This window comes from Zophobas morio, unplaced genomic scaffold (genome assembly GCF_036711695.1).
Source record: "Zophobas morio isolate AGI-343-1 ecotype UQ-CSIRO unplaced genomic scaffold, CSIRO_AGI_Zmor_V1 ptg000005l, whole genome shotgun sequence".
Lineage (NCBI taxonomy): Eukaryota > Metazoa > Arthropoda > Insecta > Coleoptera > Tenebrionidae > Zophobas > Zophobas morio.
In genome coordinates this window covers 6,746,546-6,766,765 of record NW_026972110.1, presented here as the reverse complement: position 1 = coordinate 6,766,765, position 20,220 = coordinate 6,746,546, and the positions used below count along the sequence as shown (strand labels likewise).

Below are 20,220 nucleotides of genomic sequence, written 5' to 3'. Positions count from 1 at the left end.
AACACTAAGTCAAAGTTGTTGTTATTTATGTTAATTTTTAATGTCCTGAAATATCAAAGATGATTTTGAAATTGTATTTCTGGTTGTGACTTGAATTTTTTAAGCGTGGAGCTAAAATAAAATAAACGAAAAATGTTTGTTTACTGTCAGTTATTAATACCGAAGAATGACTTTCTAATTGTGTCTGAAGGTGACTTTAAGTGAAAAAAAGTGCATAGAAATACTCACGATGATAGGGTACTGGGGGAGAACACTTATCTGCAAAGAAATGTACGAAATATTTAATTCTACGTAACCAGATCACCTAAGTATACAGTGCAGTAAACGTGAAGCAAGAAGGAAAAAAATTTGGAGAGATAGGGCACGGGTTCGATTTTTGTCGTATAGGACTTTCTGTGATGTTATCTTGCGTTAGATTCAGAAATAAGAATAAAGAGTTGGTGTAACAAAATTTTCATATTTGCATAATATAATTTTCTTCTGATTAAAATATGTAATAATAAACTAGGTTTTCGACTAAAAACAATAGTATATTAGTCAATGAGTGGGTAATGATGACGCTAGAACAAACTATACTTTTTCTACAACAATTTAATAACTGCCTTATTATCGCATCGCAATCTGCGACCTCCATCCCACGTTCCCGTGGTCGTGTAAAAGCATAGTTTGACACAACATAATGATTTGGCCACGCCACCCGTGAGAAATTAACAGTTAGTCACTGGTGACGTCACCCGTGAGTAATACCTATAAATGCCTTAACCAACTAAAAACAGTTTAATAATTCATGTATGATTTAACAGGAGTAGAAAAAAAATATTTAGGGAATGATCACTACAACATTGTTACCCCGAAAGATTCAAAAGTTGGTTTTAGAATATAGCCCAGATAAAACGATATCGATGGTCTAGATACACCATTTGTTAATTTTCTTAAACAGGGCTTTTATAAATAATTCTAGTTCGTAGTTGGCCATGGATTTCAAAAATCCCGCGTCGCTGAAATTATGCCTCATTATGACAATTCTCACTTGTCATTAATGTCATTTGTAACCTGTTATTTAAAATCGTCGTTTTTATTATTTTAACGTTTTTCAAGTGTGAATTATAGTAATTCTCGTTGATCTAAGCCACGGTGGTAGAAGGGAGGTGTGGAAACCTCATTCATAACTTTTCTCAAAATCATTGGTAGAAAACACAAATCACGACGCCTAGAGAGATCAGTTGAGATTAAGTAATAGAAAACTGCATTAATTCTTTGACATTTATGACAATGTCATTTATTATCCAATCACAAATGTCCAATCATCCACCAATCACACGATTCACACGAAAAATCAACCGCAAACCGTGTAATCAACAGATTTGTTCGAACTGGCAGTGTCAACAAAGAGAAATCTCGTGGAAGACCTTCAGTATCTGAGGAAGTTGTTGATGATTTAAGACAACTTCAGCAGGTTCCGTAAACATCTTTAACACAATTTGCTCAGCAGTCAGGAGTTCCTGTTGCAACATGAAATTGAACAATGGACATTGACGAAAGGATTATAGAAAATTAAAACGAGAGTGAACATGTGCCTTGAACAAAATGGTGTACATTTTCAAAATTTACTGTGATGTTTAACCGCAATAAATTTGTTTCTTTTTATTGTAATGAATTAGTTTTTTTTAAGATATGAAACATTCAGGCAACCAGTTAAACAGATGCGTGTGGTCTTCGTCAGGCCTTCTTAGGCATTTAGTACAGTTCATATGTGAGAGGCGGCACGTTTACATGACCTACTGCGACTCTAGAATCATTTATAGAAATCTTGTACATAGTGTATTTATTAAAAGTAACTGCGTTTTTAGATGTTCAGAAAAGTTACAAGAAATGTGCTAGAGATATTTGACGAAACCAACAAAAATCGACATTCACATACAAGTTGTTAAAGGTATTATTTAATTTTACAACAAGTATAAGGTTTGATCTTGTCTACCCAACAAACACTAATACACTTCGTGCCAATTAGTATATCTATTATCCGAGGCGAGAGCTAGCTTCATAATGTGTAAATATTTTTCGGTGTTGTGGGGATACTAACGTAAGTATTTGTTAGTATTATTCAACTGGGTAATTCAAGAGATTCTATATTTACGTTGTTTTACTTTTAATTTAAGTACAATTTTTTGTCCAGAAAATGAGTTCAGGGAATTTTTTCTTATTAAATAACATGTTTAATAGCACACGGACAGCCTTAATTTTAATTTATTAGGAGTATTAATCTATTTTTCCACTAATGCAATAGGAACCTCTTTTCTGAAAAAGTTTGTAAGATAATAATCAATAATGGTATGTTAGGATATTAGTTTATAGTGCAAAGGATTATGGCACGAATGAAAGTTTAGGGCATGAGCGAAGTAAATGCGATAATTTCATGAGTGCCATAATCCTGCATTATAAACGAATAACATATTTCATTTTGTGGTTGAAAGTAGCGGTAATAGACCATCAGTTTTAATTTCAAAATCTCACTTTTATTTGCACCTTAATAAAAATACAAATGACAATAATTTATGTCGGTTGCTATGACGTTTTTTTTTAAACAATTCCATTGTTTTGTGAAAAATCCGTATGGTATTTTGTTTTCATTACACCGCTTTATGGCACTATAAATCGTGCCATAAACTGAAATCGTGTCGTAATGTGACAGATTATAAATGATTTTCGATGCGTCAAAGGGGAATTATGAGGCCACTCGACCACAAAATATATTAAAAACTAATGAAAAGTCGGGGATTTATGTAATTAATATGTGTGAATATTGTAATTAATAATATATTGGTCAATTATCAGGCAATTCAAACAGCATATAAATAGCTAACTTCAAATTCGTATTGTTTGAAAATCAGCTCAACATATTTTCGAAAATGACCACAGAATAGACGTAAACTTTTTGAAATTAGTTAAGTTTGTGAATAATTGTAGATTTCTAGATATTCACGAAAGTCTAGACATAATTCAAAAACAAAGACTATGTAATGGATTCAGGTTATAGGCCCATCCCGAACTTATCCTTCTACGCCTTTCTAAGGTAAGTATAATATATCCATCTTTAACAGATTTATTATTATACTAAGATCACTCTAAATACATACTAATAATATTTAGGTAAAGACTTTCTGAAATAATTTATATAATTACATAGTCACTACTGAAAAATCAACGAGAAAACTGCATCTGAACGTGTATTTTTATTTAATTTTGGTTAATGTCAAGTCATTTAGTTGAGGTTAAAATTAGGAGGAAATATTAACTACCAATATTGGAATAAACTACCGAGAGAGCAACAAAAATAATTAAAGGCAGCTACGAATTTTTGAAAATTTGTCTTTGATCATTTTATGTTCAACTCAAACTTTCAAACTTACGATTATCTGACAAGACGAAAATTCTATCAAAGACATCTTCAAAATTGCATGGCTATCTTTGATCGTGTTTTTATATCTCTCTCGATATAATGTACCGTGCGTTCGTGAATTATTTAGATCAATGGAGGCTGTAGACGTTGAATTGACAAATTCTGGTTGTCTTTGATACAATTAGCAGCGTTGGTATTTGAAACGTCAAACTTTCAATTTTTTGAAAATAAAAGTACAAAATGGTTTTCTCCGTAGACCATAAAACATTTATGATTGTGTCCTATTCCCGAAATGGAGTTGCGAATGACACTATAACCGTGGTGATGTTTTACAAGAATTCCAACAAAAATTTCCAGACTTTAATTTTATCGTTACTGATTTTTACAACGTTGTTAGAAACATTGTGCGAGTATTTTCTGAAACAGGTAGTGTTCACCACAAAAAAGGTGCTGGATGACCAACATCGTGTACTGATGAGGTCATAGAAGATCTTGAAGAACGCATGGAAAATAATCCATCAACTTCATTGAGGCATCTGTCGCAAGAAGTTGGACTTTCCGTGGTTACATTCCATAAAATTGTGAAAAAAAGCTCCACCTTTTTCCGTTTAAGCTTCATGTCTATCACGAAGTTTTGCCGGCTGATTTTAATAGACGTATTGCCTACTGCAGACGGTTTCTTGAACACTTGCTGGATTTTACATTCTTTTCTGATCACGTTTGGTTTCATCTCCCCGGTACTGAGTTTTGTGTCAATCGGAATCATAATTATGAGATTTTGTTTTTTAGATTATGTTAACTCTCAATATATGAGATGTTGGAGTGCTGAAAATCCACATTTCTTTCGTAAAACACCACTCCATCCTGTTAAAATTGGTGTATGGTGCATAATGACTTGCTGACTTATCATTGGACCCAAATTCTTTGAGGAAACTGTAACAGCACAAAGATATCGAAACAATATCCTAACTGCTTTTGTTCAAGAGTTACAGGATGATGAACTCAAAGACGGGTTTTTTCAACATTACGATGGCACAGCACATACAATAGTAGACAATATGAATTTTTTACGTGAATCCTTTGATAATAGAGGGATAAATTTACCTTCCATTCCTGAGTACCCCGCAAGGTCACCAGATTTAACCCCTCTGGATTACTTTTTGTTCCGTCATCTAAAACACTATTTTTAAAACTCCCATTCACACCATAAAAGAACTGAAAGATAGAATTACCGAAGAGCAGAAGTTATTTTCTTTTACTAGTTTTTCTAGTTTTCAGTAAGCAAGAGCTAACCTTCGTTTGTAAATTGATCTATGTCAGTATGCAACCAACATTACACACGTGTTTGTTTAATTCCATAATCTGAAAAGTATCCGCAACCGAAAAGAAGAGATACGTTCAAAATCGCACAGCATTCTTTGATCTAAATAATTCATGAACACACGGTATATTTGACAGGAGATTTACGTACTATTATTTTGAAAATTAGGAGGTGTATATTAATTTAATTAATTTTGTAGATTTCAGTTTCGCACAGACGATAAACGACAAATGACAAATTGTGTACAAATACATCGCAACAGAACGTAAATTTTAGTATTCAAGCGCTGTGGGACGCCAAGGAAAACACGAAATTAAATGTTCGTCAAAGCGATCTCTGTCTCAGTGAAATTAAAACCAACAAAAGTTGGACCCACAAATTTTATTAGGATAAATGTTTGTTAAAATTTAAAATCAGAACATTAAATAATAATTTTTGATATATTAATGTTACGCATTTTAAATAAATTATTTTTATAACATGTTATAATTTTGTTTTAACACACATTAAATGTACAGTTGTCATTTTTCTAATGAGGTTTCGTCACAACATAAGCGCTCAAAGGCATTGTACGGTATGTAAGGAGCCATGTGCTTCCTAAGGACATTTTCATCGAGATCCTGTTTATCACGATAAAACCGGTCACATATCATTATGTTCCCTAGAAGCACCTGGTTCTCTCGAATCTCCTATATTACTTCTGATAAATATTACTGAAATTTGATGGAAAATTAACCAATTTGGAACATCCTAAAACGATTTCAGCACGATTCCGATATAATCTATAAACGCTGCAGAAAGTGGATTGCATAATTACCATAAAAACTTATTTGCAGAATTTGCCCCTCGCTATGTTGATACTTGTTTTCTGCTGATTTCATTATTCCATCTTTGCTTAAGCAAATATTTATGTATGAAGTTTGATCTAAATGTTGGTGGTGTAGCTAGACTGGAAGTTGTAGATATCTGTATTTTTACTAAACGTTTTTCTTCGGCTTCAAATGCGGATGTGATTTAGAACCGAACGTCAGGAAAATCGGAATAGTAGGAAATATTGAACTGTAATAAAACAATTTGGCTTATGCTGCGAGTTCAGAAATAACTCACGTGCTCTATCTGTCTTGAAAGGGATTTTCTACATTAACTAAAATATTGGCACTTTGCAACAAATGAGTAATCTGAAATTTAGAGAAATAATTCAGTTTTAATTTACAATAGTCACAAAAAACATGAGAACTTCTTTATTATTTTCCGCTTTTATTTTAATTAATACAGATCTAAACTGTATTTTAGATAAACGTAGGAAAGTCAAGCTCCAAACTGGTAATTCGCAGAAAATTCAAACTAATTAACTACAGTGTCACATATGTACAATCATATCATAAAGTAAAAAAGAAAATAAGAAGATCACAAAAACCGTAAGCATAAATTTTCTTTTAGTACAAAAATTGCACCATAGAAGGCTTTTAACAGTGTGATAAACTATTTTTTAGGTTTAGTCTATACGAACAAGTTGTCTCATATATGGAAATAAATGTTATACATATTACACAGTGTCGTGTGTACTTTTTCTGCTTAGTTTTTACGACCAGAATTGTCCTGATGATGCTAAAATTATTGGCAAAACCGAACAAACTTTGGCGTCACGATTCTGTTTAGCGCATTGATGATAGTCTGCTGTAATGAAGAAACATGCAATGTACACGAATGTACAAAATTATAGTAAGAGTATGTGCAACACAAATGAAGTTTGGTGATAATGATAAGCGATATTATATGAATCAGAATATTCAGTGTCAAGCAAGAATCCACGATAAAATATTTTATATAAAACTGGAAAGTGCGCTAAAATTTACTATTTTTTCTTCTTTTTTGAAACTAAAACTTTATAAACTAGCAAGTTTTGAAATTTTTGCGACTAAGTTTTTTGAAGCAACTATATTCAGTTTTTTCTAGTACAAAGCTATCATCCAGCTAGAATCAATGAAGGATGTAGGTTAACGTCTATGTTTTCATACTTTATACTTATACAGTTTCAGGCATTATTTCAAAGTATTGAGTTGTCGACAGTAAATGGAGATATATTACAAAACTTATATTTTGAAGACATTACAGTTTTTGTATTTTTTATTTACTAAATAGCAAACACAGAAAAAGAATTTTTGGTAATAATGTTGTCATGATTTGTAATCAATGGTCATCTGCATGAATATGTGTTATTTATTTTATCAGTGGACAAATTCTTGAATTTGAATTCTTTCTTTTGGATTTCAGTGTAATATGTGTATTGGTAGTTTTTATGTAGCTAAAACTGATTTATTTTAAGACATGTAGGTTATAAACACAATTTTCATATAATTATATACCAGAAAAACTCAAAATCAAGGAACTAATATTGCTATCTCATTAAAAATAGTAAACAATGATCTTGCTCTGAATTAATGGAACGTCAGCTTATTTATTTAAGTTGTTTCAACGGTAGTAAAAGAGATATTTCAATTAAGTGAAGGTAAATTCTTGCTCTGTTTACATACCCTTAGTCCTGAAAGAGGACCAGAGGATACGTTAAACAAAATGTGAGTACTTGTAAATCTGAATGGAATGTTACATTTTTATTAAAGAAATCTTGGTAAACTTAAAAAAAATAAGAACAATATAAAATTACGCATAATTACTTCTCTTAAACAAATCTAAGTGATATAATCCACGTGTTAAAATTGCTCCCTTAATGTCAGTGAAAAAACGTTTTTCTTAAAAGAAAAGCTAATACGAGTGTTTCACTCTGTATTAGCAACCATAACATAATTCAGTCGTCTTAGTAAATATATAGATTTTTTTTTTAGTATAATGATGATTGTAAGGCCCTGCATGGTTTGGAATTCTGAAATTCTGATAGCTGCAGGTTTTTCTTTATAGCAAAATGTGTGCAAGTAAGTCATAAAATTCATGGAAGGTGTCAGAAATTATCTATAGTTAATGATAAAACTGTGTATCTATAAAACTACATTTTGATTACTCATATGTTCTAAGGAATATATTTCAATAACTGTTATAAATTTCACTAACATTAATAAAAATTGAAGAAACAATGCAATTATTTTTTAATTTGTTTTAGCATCACTAATCAGTGATCATAGATATATACCGGGTGATTCATATGAACTTTATTAAAGTAGGTGTTTGCACGTGGATCTTAGATAAAAGAAATATATCATTTGTCAAAAATTTCAAATTAAAAAAAAATAGATGAACGATTTTTGAATTCGTGGAATTTTGTTTAATTTAGAATTAGTACAGCGTTCAAGAAACTTAAAAAATGGCTTTCACTGTTGAAGAAAAAACGCTCCTATTAATTAGATTCCTCATTTCGAAACGGAGTGAAGCGAAGAAATGGCGATTGTGTATATTCATTCCAGTCTTTAGTCGAAGAATTTAGAATTAAATATCCTAATAATGGCTGTTCATTGTCAAAAAGTGTTTAATTGTCGTCAGGTTATTGTATCTCCTTAATTTTAAAGAACTGTTTCATCCAGAACTCCTGAGGTGATTGGAAACGTTAGGGCAATAATGGAAAAATACCCGTCCACTTCGTTGAGACATCTAAGTTAGAGAGATAGTTTTTCCAGTTACCAAACAATTTTGAAGCAAAATTTGAAAATATACCTCTATAAAGTTCGACTGTTGTAAGAATTAAAACCCCGAGATTATCCTAAATAGTTGAATAACTGTCGATGGTTTGCGCAATTTGAAAAAGTTCGTTTGCAGCCTCAAAAAATAGGTATTTTGGTGGAGATGTCTAATAGACGATAAATACAATGTTTTTCGAAACAACCATAAATTCAGATCGATATCGGCAGGTGATTTTAGAATAATTCATCACCTAGATAGTGGTACGGCCCATACGGCCAATGCAAAAATCAAATGCCTTCAAAAATAGATCCCCAAAACTGTCTTCTTTGGAGTTTTTTTATTCGGTCGAATTAAAAGTACCGTGTTCAAGAATCGCATTAATGATGTTAGTGAACTGCAGAATGTTGTGACTGAAGTTTCTTGGGCTATTTTATCTCAATGTTTAATTAACGTTTAAAACAAAAATAAAAGAAGGGTTCAACTGACTTTGTTGAAAAGATGATGAAGGATATTTTGAATAAGTTTTGTAAATTGAAATAAATTTTATTTTAAACATTTTTCCAAACTTGTTCTTTTGTTATTAGTATTAAACTGCACCTATTCAGATTAGTATATTTGTCCACATTAAAAAACTATGATGTCATCACTTCTACTAAGATCTCTCGTGAAGAGCATGCATTCCTTAACGTGTAGTTCAGTAATTCACTCCTTTACTTATTTTAACTTATAGGGTTCTAGTGTCCCAGTTTAATTTGAGTAAGTTGAATTTGAAAAATAAATTAAGAAAATCGTGAAACATAGACAACCATGTCTAACTTACGTTTGGTAGCCCGTAGTAGAGAATTAGTGAATGTCGATCTTTAAGTTGGCAGTGATTTGGTGATGAGTTGATAGTAATACATACATAAGAAAGCAGACTCGTTTTAGTTTAAAAACGTCACTTATTGCTTGCCTGGTGTGAGTGTAAAAACGTAGTGAGCATTAAAGTGTGCCTAGGTTAAGTTTAGTAAAGTTAATCGTACCGACGGCGACGCCAGAGTTTGCTCCGCAAGTATAATGAATTATGAATGGTTTTCTAGTATGTAATGTTGTAAAGTTTTACAATATCGACACGTGGTTCAGTTTTTGTTTATTGTCTGTACATTCATAGTTCGTGTTAAGGAATTCACTCATTCAGGTCAAGTTATGTATAACTAAAGTTTATGGATGTTTTTACTTTATTTTAGTTTCTCTCTTGAGATTGCTAATATGTTGTTCATTGATGATATTTGAACTGATCTTAACGTTAGTCCATTTTGAGAAAAGATATTTTGGAAAGTTGTGGTTAATTTCATACACTCACTTATGGATTCAAAAAACGGAAGGGGTTTAATACTTTCTTACAGGTTTAATAGTTGATTTCTGGTCTAATTACTTTCTTGCCGGCTTAATATTACTTTTGCAGCTTGAATTGAATATTTATTTCCGAGACAACGTGAAATTCTTAGTCGTTTGAAATTGTTTACAAAGTGTGACATAATTTAACTACATGTACATAAATTATTTAGTTAGCTTTGCGGTCCAGTAATTTATTTAATTATCGTTAGAACTTGGAAAGTGGGTACACGTTTCAAATGATGCGGTCACTTGTATTAGGGTTGCCAATGCGGACAGTTTTCTGATTTGTTCTAAACTTAGCACTTTCAATTAAAAATCAGCAACAAAAGGAACGAGACGAAGTTCTTCAATCAATTAAAGCAATGCTAGTAGGGGGAATTTTAACTCGAGTTTTGGCTCGCAAACCTTTTTACTTTCCGAGCGTAAACTAAGGAAGTATTGTAATCGAGTCCGTCGGCCGACTCTCTACTTTTACCTTATCTCGACCTTTTATGACCCGTAGAGTACGAAGAAATAGGTCTCCCGTTTCCGTTTGTCTGCCGTCCCGATTTTTATTAGACAGACAATCTCCGAAAGTACTTGTGATTTATCATTCCATTCATATTTTTTGCATTTGCATATACAGGCTGACTCAAAAAAATTAATGAATACGTGAATTTATTTTAGTGATTTAATCAGGAACTCCAAAACCGAATGCTCTGAAATCTTGGACATGTTTTAAAGTTATATTAAGCATGGTAATTTTTTGATCAAAATGTATTTGTACATTTCCCCTAAAAAATTGATGACGTCATTTCAAAATTTTGCCGAATAAATCCTTTCGAAAATGTGCAAGTCTATACTTGTAATTTATCATTACATTCATATTTTTTAGATTTGCTTATACAGGATGACTCAAAAAAATTAATGAATCAGTCAATTTATTATTGATCAAAATAATAACGATCCACCCCATTTTCTCGAAAATGTGAAAAAACGCTGGTTTTTATTAGAATAAAATAATGATAAGGTGAGAATTATACTAATAACATTCAGAATATTGTCTTCAACTGAGGCTTATTAATAATTTTAGTCATGTGTTTTGAGGCGACAAACTCAAAAAAAAATCGAACAAATATCTACGTGACATTCTATATAGACATAAACATAAACATTTTAAACACTACGCATTTTGCTATGATACTACTATTCCCGTTGGTAAAGTGCTGTAAATATATTTTACTTCCTCTTGTCTTGTTAAAGCTCGTTTACTGTCGTCTGAACTAACTCGGTAAATTAGCCTTTACACGCACCCTGCCTGTAAAGCGTTACCGTGGCAGCTTTACAGGCACCGTGCCTGTAAAACGTCATGACAGCACCGGAATCAAACACACCTTCGCTGCGTCGGCCTTTTTCTTAATCTCACTAATACTGTGCTAATACTAACGTTAAAATCACCTTCAAACTCTTCATCTTCATCGAATTCCACAATTAACAGAGCTCAGAAACAAAATTAAACTATTTAAATTATTAATCGAATTTACAAATTGACAGTCCCGTTATTTTCAAACAATTCAATTTTCCATAGTTACCGGAGCAAACTATGAAAAATGACTATAATTTCTATAACTGTAATTTCAAGTAAAATTTCTAGAGATGCCAAAGTTGTTCATTTTCAGGATTTTCAGCAAGAGGAAGTAAAACGTTGTACGCTGCTCGCTTGCAACTAGCCTTTACTGGGGCTCACCGGATTACAGAGCTCGCTCCTACGTCGCTCGCCCTGCAAACATTCCGGCTCGCCCGTAAAGGCTAATTTACTAAGCTTGCCACGTAAATAACTATTACAATGTCTGTAGCTGTACAGAGACGGTTTATACAGATATGCTTTACCATGTGGCCCCCGAAGTTAAGGAACCCCTTCTGGCCTAAATCTAACGTGAAATAAAATTTATTTGTTTTTAATTTGGTTATTACAAAAATCCGATTTCGTCTTCGATTGACCGTTTATTGACACATATGATCTCGAGATTGTGCAAAATGCAAAATTGGCCACTTCCGGGCGTTCCAATAATTAATGACTTGCAGCCAAGCAGCCATCTGCACGAAAAGCTGCCCCCTGTGTTGTTTGAAGTATCGTTTCTCATTCTTATTTTGCTTTTTACTTCCCGAGCATAAGGTAAGGTAGTATAGCAATGGAGTCCATTGGACGAATTGTCACTTTTATGTTTTCTCGACGTTTCATGACCCCTACAGTACGACGTCTGTCTGTCTGTCTGATGATTTGAATGTTATTCAAAAATATACTCCTATACTCGTAGTGTACGAATCCGTTTTCAGTTTTTTCACTAAAATGTTCAAATTTTCCCAAAAACATTTGCAAGGTATAATAACGAAAGTTGATTGCAATTTTAAAAAGGCAGTCAGAGGGGTACAGATTCAAGAAGTAAAAAATATTTACGGAAGATGAGAATGGAAGGTTCCAGAACAATCAGTTTTTGCTTACTAAGTTAAGCTATGCCTAAAATGTCTTCAAATTATTTTAATTCATATTTTTCCCAGGTTGCATTTATAATTGGCATCGCTGGAGCTTGCAGAAAAGAAGAGCCCACTAACTTGCTGCTAGAAAATGTTAATGATGAAGGGTTGGTTTTCCATATACAAATCCCGAACACCAAAACCAAAATTTCCGGAAAATATTTTGTAACGGTTCGTGGCATCCAGGAACTTGATATGGTGGAAATAATTAGGAAATAATTGGCATTACGTTCTCAGCATACCAGCCATGGAAGATTTTTCTTGAATGCAGGAAAGGTTTCTGTACAACACAACCTGTAGGCATTAATACGTTTGGGAGTATTCCAAAAACATCGCTACATTTTTTAATTTGGCAGATCCTAAAGAGTATACTGGGCATTGCTTCAGACCCTGTTACACTACGATGCTTGCAGACTCTGGAGCAGATCTCTTAACCGTAAAACGCCATGGAGGCCTTCCTGCCTCCGAATACAGTGGCGGAGGGGTCTATTGATACATAAAAAAAATAAGTTGCGACTAAAATTTTAGGAGAAATTATGGCAAGTATTTCTGGTACAAACGATAGATCACTAGAAATATAGAGTGAAAACACGGTACAGCGTATTAGCTGGTATCAATATGTCCAATTGCGAAAACATTGTAATTAATGAATTTCATTACACCACTAGTAAAATAATATTGAAGATAACATAATTCAAATAGCCGTCATAATAAGTAGTTATCATGTAGATCGCAGATAAACAATTATTAAATCGGACGCTATTAGTGAATCACCCTGTATTTAGTATTTAATTATTTTTTTATTTGATTTGTTACATTAATAAATACAATTAATTGCGTTTCGTTCATTCTGTATAATACATTTTCATTATATGCTTGCTAGAAAGATCAAAACAGCTTTGTACATTCATCAACAAATACTTTTTTAAACACAGTTGTTCATACACAAATTACACATTTGTGTAAAACCTTTCTAATTAGCGAACATCAAAGGGTTTTATTTACGTAACGTCGAAAACTACTTTAATTAAAAGAGGAAACACACGAAAAGATAAAAATTTCACCGAACCAGTGATTCAGCCGAAAATTTCAAATACAAAACGAAAACTGTAAGTTGCGTTACGCCATAAATAAATTTGATTCCATCTCTGCGCATTAAACCTCTTTCGCTAACACTGTACGTACATCATTTCAAGATGAACCTTAATGGAGGAACATTTAAGATTTATGTGAGATGTGGTTTCTACTCACAACCACACTGCTATATGTTTTAATATATTAAAGTGAAAATTTACGTGTGAACGAAAAACCAAGAAAGCAGCGAGATGAAGTATCATTTTTCACATGACACACGCAGGATGTCGTCATCACGTTGCTTTCAACAAGTCTTATTATCACTAACCTTCTGGCGTCAACGCGAGCATACAGAACGGTTCTCCTCTAACGACCACTTCTTGTAAAACAATTCCAAACGAGTAGACATCACCAGGTTGCGTCCCTTTTTTCCTTAAGCTGGCGTGTCGTAACAGTTCTGGAGCTGTCCACAGCAGTTCTGAAATTAACGACATTTCACTTCGTTAAAATTAAATTACTAAGTTTGGGTTTTAATTTAGAGCAGAATTTAACGGAACAATATTAAAAGCAAACTCTTTTAAAAGCTTTTTTCTCCTTGTTTTTAGTGTAGAAAGAGTAATTACACAATGTATTCATAATGTTTCGCATTTGCCGCGAGCAAGAAGTCTCAGAACAAAGTTGCTTTGTTTTTGTATAATTTTATTTATCAGAAGTTAATGTTAGAGTATATTACATACTGAGACGGAAAGTATTCCATTCCTGTCGAGAGAACTATAGTTTACTTATAGGTGAACTACTTCTCAAGACACAGGAATAGTACTTTTGTCGAGGTTTGTATACTATTTTATTCACAATCATTTAATAAAACAAGCAAAATTATATAACAAAAAACCTACCTCCGTAATATTAAGGTCTATTTTGGTAAAATTTGAACACTTAGAAGGCGCTGCAGGATTGACATTTTATTAAATTAATTCTAGAAACTTTGACATTGATAGTTTAAGTTGATAGTGACACCCTCACGGGTCGGAAATAATCTTATTTCTGACCGCTTACATTCATTACTGATCGGTTTCAAGCTTGTCCGACCCACTGAAAAATGTATCTGTGAAATGCTCATTTTCCAACTTTTCAGGAGTTAGAAAAACTGTATGTTACTACCTGATTGTGAATAAAATTATTTTTTGTTTACTCAAGCAACTATTGTTGTTACAGTTTCGGCCACAAACGCTTGGGCAGTTCTGTCATTCCAGTGACATAAGCTCTAAAACAGGCTTTACGTACTTATAACCTCAGATTTGTCATGTTTGTCATTTTGACGTAGACTGGAATGTGGATGATCACGTATGTCAAAATTCATATGAAGTTATGTCAAAATTTATTTTTTAAAAGGGTCAATCATCATGACAATAACGCATAAGCTACATCGTGTTTTTTTTAAATGACAGAAAAATGCCAAAATTTTCTGGCCGAAACTGTACTACTTGTATGAAACTTAGAATACGTGGATTGATCAAAAAACAATTCAAGTCGAATAATTTAAAGTTTCAACATGGCGAGACGTGCTATAACTGGCAAAAATTTTAAATGACAATAGAGGTCGATTGACATCTCATGTAACAAGCAACAGTTTTGTATTCCCAAATTTTCAGGCACATGGAATGAGCCGTTTCTGAATTAATCAACAAAATACATTGACTCATTGATGAGATGACCTCATCAATTTTTTGGGGGGATAAACAGATATATTTTAGTTAAAGATTTACCATGCTTACGATAACTTCGAAACGTCTGTAAGATTTTAAAGCGTTGTGTTTTGTAGTTCCTGATTTAATCAGCAATATAAACTGATTTATTCGTTAATTTTTTGGGTCACCTGTATAAGCAATTTTAAAAAAATATGAATGCAGTGATAAATCAGACCCATCATATTTTGCACATTTTCGATAGGATTTATTCGGCAAAAACAGATATATTATGATTAAAAATTTACCATGTTTATGATAAGGGTTGTGATTTTTTTCCAAAAATCTGAATGTCTCGGGTAAAAACTCAGCACGGATTCATAAGCTACAAGTGTAGGACTATGTTATTTTATACAATTTAAATCCCATTTACAATTTACGATTTTGAGGTGACGTGTGACGTCATTAACATTCTTGCAAGGGCACGTATTTCAACTTGGATTGGTACAGTGTCTAATAATAAGTGTAATAACAGTATTTTCGGGAAAAAGGAGTGACCCGTTCCTGATTTAATGAATAAAATAAATTCATTTATTAATTTTTTTCAGTCACCTGAATTTTTTTTTTATTGTATTCTAAAAAAATATGAATACAGTAAAACTAAAAACTCATCATATATTGTACATTTTAGATGGGATCTCTCGGCAAAATTTTGAGATGACATCATCAACTTTTGGGGAAGGTAAATAGATACATTTTGATTAAAAATTTACCATGCCTGCAAGAACTTCAAGACCTTAGAAAGTATTGTAATCAAATTCCTGGGGAAGTAAAATTGAAAAATGAAAGAAACTGAAAAAACGAAATGATATCACAAAATTGGTCGAAGGTAAATAAATCCAGTTTTGTTTCAAGTGAGTTGTTGCATTATAAAATTTTGTGATAACGTCGTCAACATTTTTGCAAGAATGCAGTGTAATACTAATAAATAATAACAGTGTTTTATACCAAAATTTTCGTGAAAATGGAGTGAGTCGTTCTCTATGTACAATAAAATGCCTCAGTCAATATTTTTTTTGAGTCACCCTGTATAAGCCATTTTGAAAACTATGAGTGCATTAATAAACCACACGTATAGAATTATAATATTTTGCATATTTTAGCAAGGCAAAATTTTAAGTTGATGTGATAACCATTTACGGTGACTAGGATAACCTCATGTACGGAGCTGAGATTTGGGGATGGAGGGAATATGAAGAAATAGAGAGAGTGCAAGAAAAATACTTGAAATGGACATTGGGATTGGAAAAGTATACGCCGGGGTATATAGTGAGAGAAGAAACAAAAACGGAGAAAATGAGAGTGGAAGCGGGTAAAAGGGCGGTTGGATTTGAAGAGAAGTTCAGTGAGAGAGGTGATTGCAAGATATTGCAAGAATGTTGGAAAGAAATAAGAAAGGAAGGGGGAAAACATGTTTGGAACGAAAGGGACAAGTATTATGAAGGAAAGGGATATGCATGTGAAGAAATAGAGAGAATGAGAGAAATGGGAAGGAGTATGAAAGAAGAGCTGAGTGTAAGAGATAAGGATATAGATAAGCAAGAACGTAGATCGAGAATATCGGAGTCTAGATATAATGCAGACTATAGAAAAATAGTAAAGGATGAAGTACCAAAGTACACAGAGAGAGAAAGTATAAAGGAGAAAAGAATGATGGCGAGATTTAGGTGTGGAAATGAAGAGAAAGAGAATAATTTTTGGATGGATGAAACTGACAGAAGGTGTAGGATATGTTGGAGAGAGGGAGAAACAATAGAGCATATGTTGGAAGGATGTGAAGGATTGAGAGAATCGGAGGAAAGTAGGGAAGAAGTGCTAAACGAGGATGGAAGAGGACTGGACTGGATGAAAGAAGTATGGAAGATAAGGGAACTATGGCAAGCAGAAAGAATAGAATATTTATTATATAACACTCGAATTTTTATTTTATTTTATTTATTTTATTGTTATGGATTTATACGAGGTAGATTAAGTTAATTTGTACCCCTACTGGGAATATTATTAAGCCTGTAAGGCAAATAATAAATTAATACTACTACCTTAAAATGTTTGCAAGATTTTAGAAGACTCGGTTTTGGAGTTTCAAAGTTAAATTGCAAAACTGTTAAACAGTTCTAATTTTTTTCCAAAAATTTGGATGTCTAGGGTGAAAAATCAACACAGATTTATACACCACAAGTACAGGAGTATTTTATTTTATAACAATAAAAATAACATTTACTACTGTAAATTTTGGAGATGATCTACATGATATTCCTAATATATTTACAAAATTTGACAGCAACCGGTCCAGTACTTTCGGAGATTATCTGTCTCATAAAAATCCGGACAGCCGGCAGACAGATAGCCAGACACGCAGAAACGCCAGACCTATTTTTTCGTAGTCAAGGGGTCATGAAAAGTCGAGAAAATATAAAAGTAGGGAGTCGGCCGATGGAGTCAATTAAAATACTTCCTTAACTTACGCTCGGGAAGTAAAAATCAAGTTAGATTACAGGCGTAGAAACTGAGCTAACATCATATATTTTTATCACTCGTATTAAAAGTTTGAAATGACGTCTAAAACAATTCTGAACAAATAATGAGGGACGGCAGTACAATACTCAATTTATAAATGTAAAAGTTTGCAGACACAATTAAGTAAAAGTAGTGATACAGCTGCAGGTTTTGCTTTTGTGTTAGTTTCTTTTTACTTCCCGAGCGTAAGCAAAGGAAGTATTGTAATCGAGTCCGTCGGCCGACTCTCTACTTTTACGTTTTCTCGATCTTTCATGACCCCTAGAAGACGAAGAAATAGGTCTCCCATTTCCGTCTGTCTGTCCGTCTGTCCGTCCGTCTGTCCGTCTGTCCGTCTGTCCGTCTGTCCGTCCGTCTGTCCGTCTGTTGTCCCGGATTTTTATTAGACAGATAATCTCCGAAAGTACTCGACCGATTGTTGTGAAATTTTGTACTTATATTAAGAATATCATGTAGATGGTAAAACGCTAACCAAAATTTGTCGAATCATCCCCACCACTAAAGCGATGACGTCACTTCAAAATTGTACATAGTAAATGGGTTTTCAATTGTATAAAATAACATAGTCCTACACATGTAGTTTACAACTCTGAATCGACTTTTCACCCGAAACGTCCAGATTTTTGGAGAAAAAATCAAAATTATAAAACAACATTTTGAAATTTAATTTTTAATCTGCTAACCAGAATGCTTTGAAATGTTGCAGATGTTTTAAGGCTATAAAGAGCATCATAAATCTTTAGTCAAAAAATATTTGCTTATCCCCTCCAAAAACTTGATGACGTCAGCTCAAAAGTTTGTGGAATAAATCATATCTAAAATGTACAAAATATGATGAGTCTGTACTTGTGATCTATCACTCCATTCATATTTTTTGGATTTGCATATACAGGGTGACTCAAAAAAATTAATGAATGCGTAAATATATTTTATTGATTTAATCAGGAACTACAAAACCTAATGCTCTGAAATCTTGCAGATGTTTTAAGGTCATAAAGAGCATAATAAATGTTTAGTCAAAATATATTTGCTTATCCCCTCCAAAAACTTGATGACGTCAGCTCGAAAGTTTGCCGAATAAATCATATCTAAAATGTACAAAAAATGATGAGCCTGTACTTGTCATTTATCACTCCATTCATATTTTTTGGATTTGCATATACAGAGTGACTCAAAAAAATTAATGAATGCGAAAATATATTTTATTAATTTAATCAGGAACTACAAAACGGAATGCTCTGACATCTTGCAGATGTTTTAAGGTTATAAAGAGCATAATAAATGTTTAGTCAAAATATATTTGCTTATCCCCTCCAAAAACTTGATGACGTCAGCTCGAAAATTTGCCGAATAAATCATATCTAAAATGCACAAAATATGATCAGTCTGTACTTGTGATCTATCACTCCATTCATATTTTTTGGATTTGCATATACAGGGTGATTCAAGAAAATAAATGAAAGCGTAAATTTATTTTACTGATTTACTCAGGAACTACAAAACCGAATGCTTCGAAATCTTGAAGATATTTTAAAATTATCATAAGCATGGTAAATTTTTGATCAAAATGTATTTGGTCGTCCCCCCTAAAAAATTTATGACGTCACCCCAAAATTTTGCTGAAAAAATGCCATCTTCAATGTGTAAAGTATGATGAGTCCATACTTGTGATTTATCACTGCATTAAAATTTTTAATATTTGCTTATACAGGGTGTCTGAAAAAAATTAATGACGGAGTGAATTGATTTTGCAAAACTGAATACTTAGAAATCTTGACGTTTTGAAGTTATTGTAAGCGTGGTAACTGTTTAATCAAAATGTATCTCTTTATCAACCCCAAAAAAAATTCATTACGTCTTCTCACAATTTTGCCGAATAAAGTATATGATCTGACTATACTTTTAAAATTTTTAATATTTGCTTATACAGGGTGTCTGAAAAAAATTAATGACGGAGTGAATTGATTTTGCAAAACTGAATACTTAGAAATCTTGATGTTTTGAAGTTATTGTAAGCATGGTAACTGTTTAATCAAAATGTATCTCTTCATCAACCCCAAAAAAAATTCATTACGTCTTCTCAGAATTTTGCTGAATAAAGTATATGATCTGACTATACTTGTAAAATTTTTGATATTTGATTATACAGGGTGTCTGAAAAAAATTAATGACGGAGTGAATTGATTTTGCAAAACTGAATACTTAGAAATCTTGACGTTTTGAAGTTATTGTAAGCATGGTAACTGTTTAATCAAAATGTATCTCTTTATCAACCCCAAAAAAAATTCATTACGTCTTCTCACAATTTTACTGAATAAAGTATATGATCTGACTACACTTGTAACCAATCATTGCATTCAAATTTTTACTTCCCGAGCGTAAGCAAAGGAAGTATTGTAATCGAGTCCGTCGGCCGACTCTCTACTTTTACGTTTTCTCGATCTTTCATGACCCCTAGAAGACGAAGAAATAGGTCTCCCATTTCCGTCTGTCTGTCCGTCTGTCCGTCTGTCCGTCCGTCTGTCCGTCTGTCCGTCTGTCCGTCCGTCTGTCCGTCTGTTGTCCCGGATTTTTATTAGACAGATAATCTCCGAAAGTACTCGACCGATTGTTGTGAAATTTTGTACTTATATTAAGAATAT

At 32.8% G+C, this 20,220-nt stretch overlaps 1 protein-coding gene across 2 annotated transcripts in view; it reads right to left on the bottom strand.

The window, feature by feature from the left end:
* Positions 1 to 20,220, bottom strand: part of LOC135122534 (retinal guanylyl cyclase 2) — a 217,168-nt gene that overhangs the window by 38,049 nt on the left and 158,899 nt on the right. For both annotated transcript variants that reach the window (XM_064046770.1, XM_064046771.1), the window contains exon 10: positions 13,645 to 13,794. In XM_064046770.1, coding sequence (XP_063902840.1) covers positions 13,645 to 13,794 — 150 coding nt within the window. The remainder of the gene's footprint in view (positions 1 to 13,644; positions 13,795 to 20,220) is intronic.